General features: G+C 46.3%; 1 protein-coding gene across 2 annotated transcripts in view; it reads left to right on the forward strand.

The window, feature by feature from the left end:
- LOC146797021 (caM kinase-like vesicle-associated protein) overlaps window positions 1-17,977 on the forward strand; it is a 521,696-nt gene extending 503,719 nt beyond the window's left edge. For both annotated transcript variants that reach the window (XM_085630295.1, XM_085630296.1), the window contains 4 exons: window positions 4,648-4,784; window positions 6,764-6,842; window positions 15,813-15,900; window positions 16,426-17,977. In XM_085630295.1, the coding sequence (XP_085486421.1) occupies window positions 4,648-4,784; window positions 6,764-6,842; window positions 15,813-15,900; window positions 16,426-16,671 (550 nt within the window). In that variant the 3' untranslated portion in view covers window positions 16,672-17,977. The remainder of the gene's footprint in view (window positions 1-4,647; window positions 4,785-6,763; window positions 6,843-15,812; window positions 15,901-16,425) is intronic.
- The last annotated feature ends 220 nt before the right edge of the window (window positions 17,978-18,197 follow it).

Here is an 18,197-nt window from a genome sequence, read left to right on the forward strand (position 1 = left end):
TGGCTCAAAAAACAGAACGTGACCAAAAGACGCCCACAAGGATAATATGAAGACTGTGGGGCTGTTTACAATGTCGGTCATCAAGCATTCCGACCAACCGACTACGATACTTCCGAACACTGTTCGATCAAACTCCCACTGACTTTAATGGGAGCCTATGTTCCAACCAACAACACAGGCTTCGATAAAAAAAGGGGTAGTTGCGGAAAACCGTGTACCCTGTAATGGGCAGCCCATGGTGCCAGCAGCAGAGTGCATGGTTGGAAAGGGGGGGCCATGGGTACCCCACAGGCCCCATTTGGATGCCCCCTGGGTGAAGGGGGGCCTGCTCTGGGCCCTCAAAGTCAGTTTCCGAAAGCCGATCCGTGTCAGAACAACCGATTTGGAAAGGCTGTCCAAATCCGACATCATAATGGCTCAGTCAGAAACGTGGTCCGCAGACCTGTATGAGTCGGCCCGACCAACTTAGTTTCTCCAAATGCATTTCGGAATCAAGTCGGAAAGTCCGAACGGTTTCCGACCATCGTAATCGGTCGGTCAGAAATGTGTCCGAGTCGGTCAGAAAGGCAGGTTCCGATTCAGATTCGGACAAATCAAATGCCATTCGGATTCTTTCCATCCTTCATAGTTATCGGCTCCTGTGCAGTAAGAAGGTAGCTGCGAGCAGTGCGCAAAAGCTCAAGTCAAAAGACTGCGGTGGCGCCTAAACAGGAGATCAAGATCAACTGGAAGATTGGGCCCGCTCCTTTCCTTCAGAAGTATCACTTAATGAAAAAAAGAGGAGAAAAATGTGACCACTCTTCATTTGTTGTCTGCCACCCATTTCTCCAACTCCACTTACTTTCTCCAACCCCCACGAATTCTGGTCCTGCTCCCTTAAGTCTGCAGTTTTTATCTTTTTTACTATTCACATACACAGATTGTATAATTTTTGTAGCTGCAGACGATGCATGAATCACGCAATTCTGCAGTCCCTTCTTCCATTCCCAGATACAGAAACCCAGTACCCCAACTTTCTGTTCAGAATTTTAACCGAAAAAATCAGTTCCCAGTTTTTTGTTTTATGAGCCACCTTGAAGAAGAGCTTCCAGTGATTGGGAATCTTTCCTTTGTTACTAGAAAATATGCACATTATGCTGTGTGATCTTATGCAGAACTATGGTCACCTTCAAGGTATACAAATGGATCTCAACATAACATCTCCATTTGAATTCTGCCCCATGTAAACCAAAGAGAACTTCAAGAAAGTGGTGCATGGATAAGGTGGTTACCAAGAGAAAAACTGAACCCTTGATTAAAAGTTGTAAAAATCATACTATTAGCAAACATTATGCTACGGTTACGAGTCAGCCGGATTTAGGTGTTTGGATACTACGTTGCCAGAAATAATGTTACCAGACAGTGTTTCCGCACTCAGATCTGGCTATTGAGAGATATTCCCATGGAATTTAGACCCAGACAGTTTTAGTTTTTTGGGTTAAATTCTTCTCAAAATTCCCCATTCTCTCTGGATTAATGCTCCCATGGGTTACTTGTTGAATTAGATGGCAAAAGGAAGATAGGTGGCTGTTGCTTGGCGAGGGGAAGATGTGGGGGGGTGTAGGGGGATGGAGAGGATGTCATTGGGGAGGGGTTTGCTATCGGCAGGCAGTGAGGAGTGCTCCATGCTTCCCAGCGCTGTTGGAGGAGGTGGGATGGGGACTGGGCTGTGACTGACAAATGGGGTTGCAGGAACATCTGCCCATTTGTAATTGGTGGAACTGGTGCCCCCAGGGATAAGGTTCCGCTTGAGTCATAATCAGACCCTCAGTGTTTGTACCAAATCCAAATATTCAAGCAAATATTCAAGCCTGTTTATTTTGTTCATCTCTCATTTCTGGGCAAACTGTGGGAGAAAGTTGTTGCTAATCCACTTACATATTACATCCAAACTCAGACATTGTAGATGACGTTTTAGCTCACAGTGTTTTGAGTATTGTAAACAATCTAAGGCTGGTGGCCGCTTGCAGGTATATCAGGAAATTAATCCTATTGAACGCCTCAGCGGCCTTGTGATTGCCAACCGTCCGCTGCTGCTAGATGGCTTGGCACTATGTAGATTGTGTCATTGTCCCCTTTGAACTTGAGTAGACTCTTTGCTTACGGAGTCCACCAGGGCGGCGCCTACATTTTTACATTGCTCCGGCGCCCAGTGTAGTGAAGGTTTATAGCTATGATATTCTGTGTGTCTGTATCCTGCTGCAGGTGGATGAATCGCTGAGATCCACTGCTTAGACCTTTCAGCCGACTTTGCTGGTGGAAGAGCAATGGAGGCGTCAACTTCTTAAAACTGAATAGACATAAAAAAGAGACTCTAATACCACTTAGGAAAGGTGTACTTTGTGCCAATGAATTGATTGATCCCAAGTGAATCGGTGTAGTATCCGGGACCAAAACTGATTGAAAATTCACAATAAGGGGCTGATTCCGATCTCGCTCAGAAAGAACTTCGACCGACTCTATCCCGTAGAGCTTTCCGGCCGACCCGTGCTCTAGGGCTCAGAGCGACAGAGTATGATGCGCTGCAACGCTGACGGACTCGGGTTGCTCGCAGCCCCATTTAAGTCAATGGGAGCCTGTCGTACATCACGTACATAGGCTTCCATCGTGAAAAAAAAAACGTACGTCTTGGAAAAGTGCACCCCCTGTCACGTGTTTGCATCAGTGCTCCCTGCAACGTACACACATGGGTGACGGGGACCCCTGGGTCCCCCCACGGTCCGAGTCGTAGGGCCCCGGGTGAAGGGGGGTCCGTCGCAGACCCCCGTAATACGCTTCCTGGAGCTTTTTCAAGCCGGAGGCTTTGACTCGCACCGGCTGCTCACATCGCGCATCGTACTTGGCCGGACGGAAATCGAACGCATTGCGCCGTATGCGTCAGACATTTTTGAGTCGCTTGGGAGGCATCGCTGACAGGTACCAGTCGATCGGGCAGCGAGGCAGTTATCGCATCGTACTTGCTCGCTCGTACAGCTGTATGAGTAGCACGGAAATCACACGTTCGACTCAGACTCGCTAATGGTGGATGCCGCTAGGAGCCCTTCCGAGTGAGATCGGAATCCGCCCCTAAGTCCTAAAACATCAAAGGTGATATAATGAGGATTGTTCTGATTGATTTCATCAATCCACAGTTTGTGACCTCATTTATGGATTTGTTTACACCAGGCTGGAGAGCAGCACCTTTCGCCTTTTCCCATAGACAATACTTAAAAACTGCAGCAAGTCAACCATGAGGTACCAGATCCGGATAAATAACTGCAAAAACTGCTGCTAATGTATTTGATTTGACTCCAATTACTCTTTAAGGCAAACATGGCAATGTATGTATCAGTATATAATACAAAAACACTTGCTGTGGTGTTCCCAGAGTGCTTGGCGGCATTGTGGTAAATGCTGGCTTCTCCTTGGGGAGGTTGTAGGGTCTCTGCATGAGTTGCAGTGTCTATTTTGTGTCTCAGTATGTTGGCTGTGTGGTGGGGAGGCTGTGAATGCATGCATTTGGTCTGTTTTCAAGTGTGCATGGCTATTAGGCATGTGAGTGATTCATGTGTGGTCTTGCAAATGAATGTGCCTACCATATGACCTCGCTGTATGATGATAGGTGCATGATAAATGTATACATTGTTGAATATCCTAAATATGTGCTTATTTGTTATCTCAGTATTTGTACCTGTATTTTCGTGTGTAGTTTGCTGCTGTATCTGTATGTCTGCACGTTTCTGGTTTTTCTGGTGGGCGTAGTACCAGTTCTACCATGGCCTTAGCTATGTTTGGCTGCAAGACTTTATCACACTGTACTAATTTAGGGCCAGGTGTTAAAGGTCCTTTTTTGGTTCCAAACCGTGTTATTCTGAAAATCACAGGGTATTGTGACAGCAAATCTTATATGTACTAAACCCATTTTGTGAGTCAGAAAACTATAATTGGTTATATGATCCACTCCAAATTCCAATTAGAAGGAGATGTGAAAGGGGCGTCCCCACAATTATGCATGAATGATCTGCGACTGCAATTACCATAGCAAACCATTCATTAAGGGAGGTAGTGGCTGGTTCTTAAAGTGGAAGGTCTTTTCTTTAAGGAACACAGGCTGCTTTGAAAAAAAAATAGTATTTGGTCGTTCCATGGAACAGGGATTGCGATCTGCTGGTCCTTGCAGGCCATCATGTCTGTGTTTGTAGTCAATCATGTGGGGGGAAGGGGGGGTACAAATAGTGCCCTGTCTAAGTAATAATCATTAGGTCGGTCCATCTGCACCCCCCCATGCTACTGGATATTTTGGAATGTGACCTTTTAATACATAGGTCACATTGCAAAATTAAAGATTGGTCGCAAAAAGATGATGCGCAGTTTGAGACCCCTTTTTGCGACTCGTCTTTGGAAATCTCTGGCCCTCAATCCCTTCTGCTCAAGATTTCCTATCCAATGATAACTGAGCAGCTATGAGTGCACCTGCAAGGTGCAGTGAAACTGTTTTTGGACTTCAAGCCATGGGTGAGTGAATGAGGGGAGGAGGTAGAGATGTCCCCCCCACCAATTCTCTCTCTCCTCAATGAAGAGAATTGACTGAAAATGCCTTTTCTGCTTTGCTTTCCTTCTCTCCTCCAGGCTCTCAGGGAACCCACCCTTCTATGATGAGAATGAGGAGGAAAGCAGCGAGAATCACAACCGAAACATTTTCCGGAAGATTTTGGCGGGGGATTATGAGTTTGACTCTCCGTACTGGGACGAGATCACTCCAGCAGGTGAGATTACCTGCAAACCTTTCTGACAAACACTTTTAGTGTTTTGCATTTATTTTTTTAGTGGCATTTTGTTTTTTATGGAACTTTAATCCTAGTAGTGCTCCGTGCACCTTTGAAGGAAAATTATGTTATTATATCCTCGCACACAGAAGAACAAAACCAGTTTGCAAAGAAAAGCTTTATTTTCTGAGTCATGAACTGTAAATGCATAGCAATGTCAACATTGTCCTCAGTGTGGCAATGTTTCTGACCCACATATCCGCTAGGGGAGTGTGGAACTCATGGAGGTTCACTCTGCAGAATTCCCCTGAGTTCCATAAAAACTCTGTGATATTCCTTGGAGTTCCACGAGGGGGCGTAATAGGCACGTCTCACTGCTTATGCTGATTTTTAGCTCCAGAAGCTTGTTCCGTTCTGCAAAATCAGCACGAACGGCACCAAGCGGCGTGCCAGAGGGCGCTGCTGCTTTGCTGCCGTTTGCACAGATTTTCTACTCAAGTGGCAATTTTCTCCCCACTAATGGTCGCGACTGCCAGCATTGAGAAAATCTTGCTAGGGGACGCCGATCCTCACTCTCCAACTTACCATTGGTGAGCCGTGTGTGAGAAATAACTCCACCATGTGACAGTTGGTGGAGTTTTGCCGGATCTCCGCATTACAAGCATAAGCGGAGTGGGCAAAACTCCGTGAACTTATCACCCACCCCAATTTTCTACCTTGTTTCATTTCATGTAGTGGTTTCATTTTAGCACATACATTTGCCTGGTTGTTTGTCACTTCAGCAATGTGTTGCATTCCTGCAACCAAGGTGACTCACTCACACCCAGGCTGATATGGTGGCACGTGAAGACATACAATGCAAACACAAAAACAGACACATAAAGATTTACACAATTTCTTATAGAACTGCCTTGCCACAACCAGCTCTACCAAGATCTACTCCCACTTTCAGGACTTTGATCTCCAATATGGTAGGACTGGAGTAACAATACTACTTTAACCTTGTCCTAAATCCTGTGGGCTGTCTTGGAGCTCTCAAACAACCACTGATAAATGCCTACCCTGCTCTTTGCATCTTGATGGGGTTTAACTGAGAATAATTCAGAAGTATTTGCAGGCAGTGCAGCCTGGTTCAATACTTTTGATTGAAAAACATTTGCATAATAATCCCAATGTAAACGAGAGGGCGAAAACATTAATGTTAGAAGAGATTGCTGTTAAAAATTGGACTTTGGTTTTGAATTCCAATTCTCACAATAAGCTACTTGGCCATTTGCTTTGCTAGTCTTGACTCTTCTGAGGTGCAGCGAGGTCAAAACCAGTTGTCAGACTCTATCACTTTCTTTATCAGTGATTGTAAAATTAAAGCAGAAGAAAGTGACTAAAATTGCATTTTCTTCTTTATAAAAGATGTTGGGGATTATTTACCAGCCCCTATCGCCACAGGAGCGTCACTTTTACTTATTGTAAATACGGTGCAACCCTGCGTTTCTAAAGAGACCGAGCGCGGTGTTAGCAATTTTGAAGCCAACCCATGCCCGCCACTTTCTTATACATATGCCCTGTTATATTTATGGCTCTTTGCTCTGTTTTTGCTGCAGGAATGTCGACACTCCCCCAGCCGGTACAGCTATGATCTTTCTTTCTGCGTTGGAGCCTTTCCATCCACAGACTCACAGTTACTCCAACCTAGCTAATTTACTAGACATAGTCAATAAAGGTGCAAGGGCTGGGCAGTGCACTGGTGAGCACACTTTATGCAGATGTTGATGTGGTAATTGTCAGAGTGATAGCTGGGTTACAGATGGAGTGGCAGTAAAATTGTATTTAGCTGTAAATCAGAAAAAAAAAATTCTCTTAAAAAAAGTTTCATCCAAAGTGTATTTCAACCCTAATTAAATCACAAAAATGGTATTTCTCACAAAATGTTTCCATGAAAAGACATAATGGAGGTTTTTGTCTCCGTTTGTGCCTCACAGCTAAGGAACTCGTTTCCCGTCTCATGGAGGTCGACCAGGATCAGCGAATCACAGCCCAGGAAGCGCTGGGCCATCTCTGGTGAGTGCAGACACTCCACGAGCTCTGCCCTGGAGAGATTACAAGTACAGGGGAAGGGACCCAGAGTAATGCTTCTGATGCCAGAATAACTGGATACTCAGGGAAAAAAATTCCAAACTTAGGGATGCATGAAACTACACGTTTTCTTTAAACAAAATTAAAAATTGTCAGCGCTTTACAAATGTTGGAAACTGCAAATGTAGTAAAGTTGAAATAATAAATTGTCCCAAATAAAAGCATTATTGCACTACAATGTTTTTGGAAGAAATAGTCACCAACGGACAACATTTGGCAAAGTTAATGCACTTTGAATCTCCAGTGAAGGTCAAAGTTTGCAAATATCATACCTCAAAATCTTACAAGAGTTATATAAATGTAGCCCACCCTCAATCATTAAAAGACAATGTCAAGTGATAGACTATAAGCTTTACTGGTGATATTACCAAGGCTCAATGAGGTTTTATTATTTATTTAATTCAAAATTGTTTTATAAAATTACAGCTTGGCCCCAGTAAGCCCCAGAGTGCTGTACAGATTAATTAAACAAGAAAGCTCGAGATATATTCCATGTAATGTGTATGTATATATATGATGCATATTACCTACTGGCGGTCGCCAGTAGGTAGTTATAGTTAGGACCTATTATCCATTGGAAATCCGCAACATTCTATTTGGAATAACTTTGGCGCCGGTTGACGAATCTTTGTGAAATTTTCAAAACTGGTGGAGTGCCCCGGTCCGCTCCTATCCTGAAAGTCTCGGGGTGATCCATCAAGCGGGGGCCGAGAAAATAAGGGGCTCTCAAAACGTGTTTTCCCCATGCAATTTTCCATAGGAACCTTTAATCGCAGCTACAGCCCGAACTGCTGAACGGAATTGCACCAAATTTGGCAAAAAGGTAGCCCTTGGTTCAGAGTCATGCCTTTTGGTTAAATGGTGTGAATCCGTTCAGTAGTTCCTGTGAAAATAAAAAGTAAAATCATAGATATATCTATGGGCGCGGTGGATCCGCGCACCCTGCCGAGCACGAGCTGTATGCTAATTGGCTGTCAACACTCCAAACCAGGAAGTGTTGGCAGCCATCTTGTGCCTCGGTAGAACCGAGGCACAAGAAAACAGAAGAAAAAACGTGCAGAACGCAAAAAGGGTGCAGGGTAGAATCACCCTGACCCCCTAGGCCTGCTCAGGGGGTCCCACAAGGAATCCCTAAGGCCCCCCAAAAAAAATATATCGGCAAAATTCGCGCTGGGTGCGCGGATCCTGCCGATAGGGAAAAAAAAAGAAGCGCGGGCTCCCGCGCTTCATTGCTAATTAGCCCCCGGGAAGGCCAAGTCCTGGGGGCATGCACAAACAAAAGTGTCCGCCACCCCCCGGGGCAAACCATGAATAATTGCGGGGGGCACATGGCCCCCGCAGCCCCGGGGACCGCCACCCCCTGGGGCTTTATAGTATAATGGTGGGGGGGTCTCTAAGGCCCCCCCGAGCCCCGGGGACCGCCACCCCCAGGGCTCGACTCCATTGTGATTGCGGGGGGGCACACTGCTGCCCCGCAGCCCTGGGGACCGCCACCCCGGGGCTTTTTAAAAAAATTAAATGCCCTGTGTGGGGAGACTCAAGCCCCCCCACACACCCCAGGGACCGCCGCCTCACCGGGGCTCTAAATATTTAAATTGGGGGGTCCGTGATGGACCCCCCAGCCCCGCGGACCACCACCTTTGAAAATGTTGGGAGGGGGGGCCGCGCGGCCCCCTTCCTGGAGCCCTTGATGGCCCTGGGGACCGCCACCCCCAGGGCCAGCTCCTGCAGTGTCCCGGGGTGCCCACCCCCGGGACACTGCTGTTTGCTATGCCCGCCCTGTCATAGCAAACTGCTTTGGTTTTTGCAAGAGAGAGCAGGAAACCTGCTCTCTCTTCCAAAAACCAAAGCAAATTGCTTTTCCACACAGGGAGCTGCATCTTAGCAGCTCCCCATGTAGAAAAGCAATGCCGGCTCCCTCAGGAGGCGAGGAGCCGGCTGGGACCGTGGGGGCATTGGGGCTCCCCCCACGGTCCCCAATGAGGTGGCCAGGCCCCAGGGGATGGGGTCCCCGGGGCCAGAAGTGGCCAGGGAGGGGGGCCTTGCGGCCCCCCTCCCCAATATTTTTATTATTTTTTTTAACAGAAAAGATGGGCCCCGGGGGATGGGGTCCCCGGGGCAATAAATGGCCTTAGGAGGGGGGCCATGCAGCCCCCCTCCAAAAATATATATTTTTTAAAAGCCCATGCCCCGGGGGATGGGGTCCCTCGGGCCCGGAATTGGGTAGGGAAGGGGGGCCCACGCGGCCCCCTTCCCGGGAATAATTTTTTGGTTTTTGACATTGGGGGTCAGGCCTTGGGGGATGGGGTCCCCAGGGCCACAAAAAAGTAAAAAGAGGGGGGGCTACACAGTCCCCCTTCCAAAAAAAGTGAAATGAAATAAAAAAAGACGCGACCGTGCCTAGGCCCCACCCCCTCATGGAACCCCTCTGCAAACGCACCCTGTGGCGCGCTTTAGATTGGGGAATTAAATTCCCTTAAATACTGGGGGTCCCAGGGGCACACTAGCCCACCAGGAACCTCCAGTATGCGCCACGCAGCTGCGTTGCAGAGAGGTGTTCTGAGGCCACGCCCCTTTTTACAACACTCTGCATCGCAGATCCGTGGCGCTTACTGGAGGTACCTGGTGGGCTAGTTGGACCCCAGGGACCCTCAAGATTCAAGGGGAGTTAATTCCCCAACTTAAAACGCGCCACGGGGCACGTTTGCACAGTGGTGAAGGGAGGGGACAGGGCCTGAGTCGACATGTGTGCAAACACACCCTGTGGCGCGGTTTAAGTTGGGGAATTAATTCATCCCCCGGGGCATGGGCTTTTAAAAAATATATATTTTTGGAGGGGGGCTGCATGGCCCCCCTCCTAAGGCCATTTATTGCCCCGGGGACCACCTCTTTGCAACGCAGCTCTCTAGCGCATACTGGAGGTACTTGGTGGCCTAGTGGCCCCCAGGGACTAACAGGATTGAGGAAGAATTAAATCTCCAATTTAAAACGTGCCACAGGGCGTGTTTGCAGACATATCAACTCAGGACACGCCCCCTTCCTTCACCATTGTGCAAACGCGCCCATGACGAGTTGTAAGTTGGGGAATTCATTCTCTTTCAATACTAAGGGTCCCTGAGGGCCAACTAGCCAAAGAGGTATCTCCAGTATGTGCCAGGGAGCTGCGGTGCAGACAGGTGTTCATAGGCCACACCCCTTTTTACACCTCTGCAATGCAGTTCTGTGGCGCTTACTGGAGGTACCTCGTGGGCTAGTTTGACCCTAGGGACCCTTAGGATTCAAGGGGACTTAATCTCTCAACTTAGAACGGCCGCAGGGCGCGTTTACACAGTGGTGAAGGGAGGGGACGGTGCCTGAGGTGACGTCTGCCAAAACGCCCTGTGGCGCGTTTTAAGTTGTGGAAATAATTCCCCTTCAATCCTGAGGGACCCTGGGTGCCAACTAGCCCACCAGTTGCTGCCAGTAAGCGCCACTGTGCTGCGTTGCAGAGAGGTGGTGCAGGCTGTGCCCCTTTTTACACCTCTCTGCAATGGCGCTTACTGAACGTAGCTAGTGGGCTAATTTCCCCCTAAGGACACTCAGGATTCAAGGGGACTTATTCTCCCAACTTAAAACGGCCACAGGGCGTGTTTACACAGTGGCGAAGGGAGGGGACGGAGCCTGAGGTGACGTGTGCAAACACGCCCTATGGCGTGTTTTCTGTTGGGGAAATAATTCCCCTTTAATCGTGAGGGCTCTGGGGGTCCAACTAGCCCACCAGGTGCTTCCAGAGAAATGGACTAGGCAGTGCCCCTTTTTACACCTCTCAGCAACGCAGCTTTGTGGCACTTACTGGAGGTATCTAGTGGGCTAGTTGGACCCCTGGGACCCTCAGGATTCAAGGGGACTTTATCCCCCAAATTAAAACAGCTACAGGGCGTGTTTGCACACGTCAGCTCAGTCCCCCCCTCACTTCACCAGTGTGCAAACACGCCCTGTGGCACGTTTTAAGAGGTAGTTTTAATCCCCCTGCCCTATTATATACTAGGGGCTTACAGAGGAGGTCATGCTAATCACAGGGGGACCTCAACGCATAGTGTTCCCTAGTGTATGTAGGAGGTTTTCACTGTACTCTAAGTGTCTTTTAACATAGCACTGGTTCTAGGACTGGTTAGTCAGACTCCGTTACCACCAGTACCCGTCTGAAAAAAGTTGAGGGTACAGGATGATTTTGCAACAAGGCTTCTTTCTGCTCTTCTGTTTGTTCTTTCTGCACGTTTTCCTTCTTCCTGTACTTTTCTTCAACTTTGAGGACTTCTGTTGCTTCTTTCTGCATTTCTTTTTTTCATACTGTGCGTTTTCTCTTCTTTCTTTACATGTCCTATCTCTGTAGGCATATTTAGAAATTATCATTTAAAAAACCTTTGAAATACACTGAAAAAACCATAGGTTTCGTTCACGTTATAGTTAGGAATTAGCATTTAAAAAACCTTAGAAATTCACTGAAAAAACCATAGGTTTCAGGGGCATTATAGTTAGGTGGACATTGCACTCGTACAAAACCCATGAATTTCCCCTATTATAGTTAGTTCAGCTAACTATAACTTGCGCGCCCGCAATGCACTGCTGATGATGTCACATATTACATCACTCATGACATCACTGATGACATCTCAAATTACATCACTGATGACATAACTGTTGACATCATCCTTGTGATAGAGTGGCAGACCTCCTCTCACCCTAATATAACCTGCTTTGATACACACACTCAAAAATAGAAACTAACATTTTCTAAACAATGGTCATACAAATACCAGTTACAACAACCTATTCAGCAATTCTAAGATCTACATACACATCCACTCATACACCAACAGTCCTATATAGTCACTCATACATGTACGCACTCATCATATGTACTCATACACCTGTACATCCTGTTACACACCGCCACTCATCCATAGAGTTACTCACACACACAGTCACTCATGCTAATAAAGAATCAAACATCCATTTACTTGCATATACAGTTATACACACACCAGCACACTTACTTCTACAGAAAGTTACACATACTTACTATTTTAAAAAATCACTTAAAGAAACACATACTTATTCATAAAGGAACTCTTCCAATCTCTCACTCTCACATATACTCACTTATATACAGCAATACTCACATATACTAGTTTAAAACATGGGTAGTTACTTATAAAGACACTATTGAGACAGTCATTCACTCACTAACACACCCATACACACACTCATCCACCCATACAGCCCTGCACACATACTGTCTTCAACACATACAAACAGTGACACACTCATTCATGCATCTATGCACTAAGTAATACCCACCACTGAACCATACAGACACTCATACTGATACTCGAAAAACCAAGTAATAACCCATATAGACACTCACGTAGCTACTCACCAACCCATGCAGTCACTTATACACAAAGTGAGAGACTGATACAGATATTTACATATTTAAAAATTACTCAGTAACCCATGTATTCACTAAGATACACTTAATCAGTCCGTTATACAATCAATTTTACACAAAAACAATCATCCATTTAGACACTTATATACCCATTTATTCTTCCATCGACATTGAGATATACATATATAAAAAATATTTAATTTTCAGAAAGACACACATTCACTGGATGATGTCATCAGTGATGTCATCAGTGATGTTATTTGAGATGTCATCAGTGATGTCATGAGTGATGTCACTGACCATGTGATGAGTGATGTAATATGTGACGTCACCAGCAGTGCATTGCGGGCGCGCGAGTTATAGTTAGCTGATCTAACTATAACGGGGGAATTTCACGGGTTTTGTATGAGTGCAATGTCCAGCGAACTATAACGCCCCTGAAACCTACGTTTTTTTCAGTGAATTTCTAAGGTTTTTTAAATGCTAATTCCTAACTATAACGTGCCTGAAACCTATGGTTTTTTCATTGAATATATATATATATATATATATATCTGCACTAAAAAACCAAAGGTTACAGAAATTATAGATAGGTTAACATTTTACACGCACAAAAACATAGACATTCAACAGTTATAGTTATAGAGTTATCGCAAATAACTATAACTAGTGCCCTAAGGTAACTATAACTTGTGCACCCCTGCCATGCAGAGTTTTCTCATCATTATTTTTACAGTAAATGTTGCAGTGATATTATCAATGATGTCATAGAAAATGTCATGAGTGATGTAATATATGGGGATTAAGCAGCGCATGGCAAGGGCGTGATTTAAAGTTACCTTAGGGCACAGGTATATAGTTATTTGAGATAACTCGAACTATAACTGCAGAATTTCTATGGTTTTGTGCGTGTAAAATATGAACCTAACAACAACGTCCTTGTAACCTTTGATTTTTTTAGTGACTTTCTATGGTTTTTTATTATAATGTCCCTGTAACCTTTGGTTTTGGCAGTGAATTTTTATGTTTTTTTTTAACATAAAGTAATATTTAATTACCATACTTTAATACAACCTCTGCCACGCGTGGCCTTTGACCATGCACGGCTGGGGGTTGGCCACAGGGCCTGACCTCTAACCCCCGTATGCAGCCAACCGCATGCTGTGTGCAGCGAGGTTGGCTGCAGGGCCTGGTCGCAGCCAACCCCTGCATGCAGTCAAGGTCACTGCATGCACGGCCTTGGGCCCTGCATGGCGAAGGTTTGGCCGCAGGATCTGGCCTGCAGCTAGGCCCTGTGACCAACCCCCCAATGGCAGTCAACCCAGGTGGGGAGCATGCAGCCCCCCTGCAGACCCCATCCTTGTGGGCTGCCACCTTTTTTAGGGGGAGGGGGTTAGTGGTCCCCTTCCTTGGGCCATAATTGACCCTGGGGACCCCCTCTGCCAGGGCCCATCAATTAAATTGTGGGGCAGAGGGCAGGGGCACATAGCCCCCCCTTCTCAGGTTGATTTTGGCCCGGGGACCTCATCTCTAGGGCCTGGTGTTAAAATAATAGGGGCATGCAGCCCCCCCAGGACAAAATTGGCCCCGGGGACACCATCCTCTGAGGCCAGCCCAGTAAATTTGGGGTGCCTTGGTGGCCACCCAGGTCATCCATTTCATATTTAAAAGAGAAAGGGGGGACCTGCTGCCCCCTCCCACAGCCAATTTTGGCCCTGGGGACCCTATCTCCCAGGCCCATCCTTATTCTTAAGGGAGAGGGGGCATGCAGCCTCCTTTCCCGGGCCAATATAGGCCCCGGGAATCCATTCCCAGGGGCCTGGCCTGTATCTAAAGGGGGAGGGGGTATGTAGCCAGCCTCCCTGGGCCAATATTGGCCCCAAGGAACCCATCCTTGGGGTCCTCTGCACTAAATGGTGGGTGCCCTGGAGCCCCCCACTGGGCACCCTCGGCCTTTTTGTTGGAGGCTGCAGGGGAGCCCTAATGCACCTGCTGCAGCACCAGACGTTTCCCCGCCTCTAGTGGAAGCCGGCATTGCTCCTGCCCACAGGGAGCAGCTAAAAATGCTGCTTCTTGTGGGTGGCAGCAATTTCTCATCTATTTCCCGGCTCAGTTTACAGCAGGCAGGAAAACAGATGAAAACTCCACTCCCAGCGGGTGGGAGCATTTCTCATGCTCCCGCCTGTTGGGAGCAAGCTTACTGTTTGATCTCTCTTGGTGGGAGCATAAACTGCTCCTGCCAAGCGAAGGCAAACAGAGTTTTCCCTGCTCACACAACTGCAGGCAGGGAAACTACAATGTCCTGGGGGTGGGCACCCCAGGAAGTAGCAGGAACCTGGCCCTGGGGGATGGTGTCGTCAGGGCCATTTATGGCTCTTGGAGGGGGTCCATGTGGCCAGCCCCTACCCCTATTTGTGTATGGCTGGGCCCTGGGGTGTGATTGTCACCAGGGCTGAAATCGGCCTGGGATTGGGGGGTTCTCAGCCCCCTCCCCCTATTTGTTAATGGCCAGGCCCCAGGGGATGGGGTCCCCAGAGCCAAAATCGGCCTGGGCAGGTGGGCCATGTGCACCACCTTCCCCTATAATTAGTAATCTTCCCTCCAAGACCCAGCCCACTCAGGGGGCAAATATACAAAACAAGCGTGGGAGCACGCTCTAGTTTTTTTCTTTCATTTTGCCACAGATCCTTTGCAAATTTGTGGTAAAATTAAAAAACACAAGGCCTAGGGGGTAAGAGTATTCCTACCCTGCACTCTTCTTTTTTTCACCTTTTTTCTTGGGACCTGGATGTGCCCCTACTCCATCTATACTCATTTGTGCATCAGTAGCAGGACTGTCCACCTACATGCCAAAGATCTTGTATGGAAGCCAGTGGGAGGCTCTAGTCCTCTACATCAGATTCTTCAGTACAGTACATGAGGATGGCCTTGTTTAAAATCCATGCTCTAGAGGAAACAACAAATGCATAGACATAGCTGGGCTGTGAAAGGCTGGTGTGGCTAGGTTTGGGAGGGGAAAAAAGTAGTCATGTGGATACATGTCCAGAACCCTATGTTAATGTGCAAATGACATATACTTGTGTCGAACAACCACAATCAAGGTGCTCCCCGCGAAATGCGGAGGGCAAGGTATAACAGGCATGCTCTGTTTTGCTTTTTTTACTTATGGTCACAAACGCACACTCCCGAGTCTCCCTGTTAGTGTTTGTCATGTATTTTGGACAATGCTCCACACTGAAAGTTCTCATTGCTTCTTCATGAATGTAGCTTGTGTGATGTCTCCACTTGTGGCAGTGTGTGTGTGGACACTGCTCATAAACCCTGATTGCTCTATCAGAGAATTGACTATCATTCGGGTGAGCATTCACCAGCCTGGCTCAGCCCCTGGCTGGAGCTTCCATGGCTACCGGTCTTTAACTGGTATTGATCCTAATCCGAGGGTTTCTTATGTTTCATTTTTCCAGGATTTCTGGCAATGCAGCATCAGAGAAGAATCTGAAGGAAGGCGTGTGTGCCCAGATTGAGAAAAACTTTGCCAAAGCCAAGTGGAGGGTACGTAATAGAGAACCTGTAACTTAACGGAGTTTTACAAGGCCTGTGCCTTATTTCAGCCCCCCTCTGATGGGAGCAACTGAGCTTGAACTCATTTGTAGGCAGAATGTTTCAGCCTTTGGTAGGGCTGAAGATAGGTCTGAAGATTAGTAGACATTAGTTGTCCTGTCCACTTTAAAAGGAGAAAGTAGGTCAGATTGCAACCTGTCTAGTTCTTACTGGCAGGAGTTTATGAAGTTACTGAGAGAATGTGAGGTCACAATTGGCTGATCAATACCTGGAAAACTGCCTGTGATCCTAAAATATTCAACGCATTTAGGAAGGCCTTCTTTACATGGTGTCATTTAGGTGTTGAGAAGAAAAAATGTCAGTTAAAAAAAACAGAAGTAGTGGAAGAACTAAAAGCACATAAAGTATGAGGAAACATGCTTTTATTCCAGTGTGTTTAAGCACTTAGAGTAGGAAAGGTTGTGAAAGTGGCACCAAAGACTATGTTGATCACATGATTCTGCTTCTAATTTTCAGAAAGCAATCCGGGTGACAACATTCATGCAACGTCTGCGTGCACCGGACCAAGGCAGCGGACGCCTACCGGTCACACCACGGTCCTCCATGAGTGTGGCACATGAAGTGACGATCGAGACCGGACCTCCCTCCCCGCAACAACCGCTAAGCATGCCTGCCAAGGAAGCCACCGGAGCAGAGAACGGGCAATCACACCAAGGGTTAAGCAGGCCACATGGCACAACAGATGATGATAGCAAACACTAGCCAATGTGGGCTATGGGTTTGCAGCCGTTTCCCTCCCTGGATGGAGGACATTGTAAAGCCGTGTACCTCGCTAGGGGTATGTAAAACCCTGCAGAAAGATCTCTAAAAGACATTAGACTCACCTGCAGTCACAGCTAAACTGATTTGTAGAGATTATAGCCTGGAACCATCTACATCTAAAACTAGGCTAAAGCGAATCTAATGGGGCATCAGTCAGCAGTTATTCCTTCCTCAGTCAGACATAATCTACTCACTGAGGAGTAGAAGGCTTTGGTTCAAACTGTTTGATAGAGGGCCATCAGTCTCTCTTTCTTAGACTGGTTGAAGCTATCTTATGGGGTCACCAATCTCAAAATATAATATATCAGCCTGGGATAGACTATCTAAGTTTGCAGCAGCCTGGATATACCTATGTCTCACTTTGGGTTTCAATCAATGCAAACTACTTGGTTGGTTTTGGTAATTGTATAGCACCAAAATGCCTTTTTGATAACACCTGGCGCCAAAGTTGGAGGAAAACCCCCTTTCAGCCTTGGAGCTATCCGTATTGCAATTTGACCAAAGTTGATTCATGCAGACACAACATTCTTGAGACATCAATATCGCAAACAGGGATACATTGATTCATAGAGCAGCAGCCTGGAGATAACCAAGCCCTGTGCAGGCTAAGCTAACTGATTTGTAACTTGGAAATTGGCCACACATGTTCAAATTAGATTGAACCTAGATGGTTGAATAAGTGTGTCCATCTCTGAATGAAGCTAAGTGGCCAAACATATCATAAATTCAAGTTAATTGGCCATGTAAACATTTCTCTAACAGAATAAATGTTTCGGTTGTTGGCAAATTCAATTGGTCAGCCGGACATGTCCATCCTAGACTAAAAGACTTCATCCAGCTGATTATGCCCTTCAGAGATTGTAGTTAGATGGCAAGCAGATACCTGACACAGATTGAACTAGTTGGCAAACATTTCTTTCACAACTTAAAGTTAGATGAATAATCGGACAAGTCCATCACAGATTGAAAGTAGGTGCTGAAATAAAAGATAACCTTTCTTGATTAAAGTTATTTGGCCAAAAGATTATGATTATCAAAGGTTAGATCACTACTTGAGAATACCTGTCATGGATCCAAGTAGATAAGTCACATAATGTGTTGCGTGAATGGAGGCTAGATGGAGAGCCACAATAGTTCTGCCCAATTATGGATTGTACATTAAGTATAATGGGGTAACCCAGTAACCCTCAGAACCTGGGTGAGTATACTAAAGAAAACAATAGTTCTGTCGGGGAGATCAACTGATTTGCAACGGGTACTTAATCCATAAAAAGAAAATATGCTTTAGTCATATAGCGAAGTAACACACCAAGAAAAAGCAACCAATTTGTATCAAAGAACGAGTTTCTTTACTTTATATTTGTATATATGCAAATCAATGGAAAACAAGCTGTCTATGACAAGACACATATACGGTGAATGAGCCCGAGGCTGTGTGGTACAGTTAGTGACTGATAGTGATATGT

Source organism: Triturus cristatus, chromosome 10, assembly GCF_964204655.1.
Source record: "Triturus cristatus chromosome 10, aTriCri1.1, whole genome shotgun sequence".
In the NCBI taxonomy this organism is placed as follows: Eukaryota; Metazoa; Chordata; class Amphibia; order Caudata; family Salamandridae; genus Triturus; species Triturus cristatus.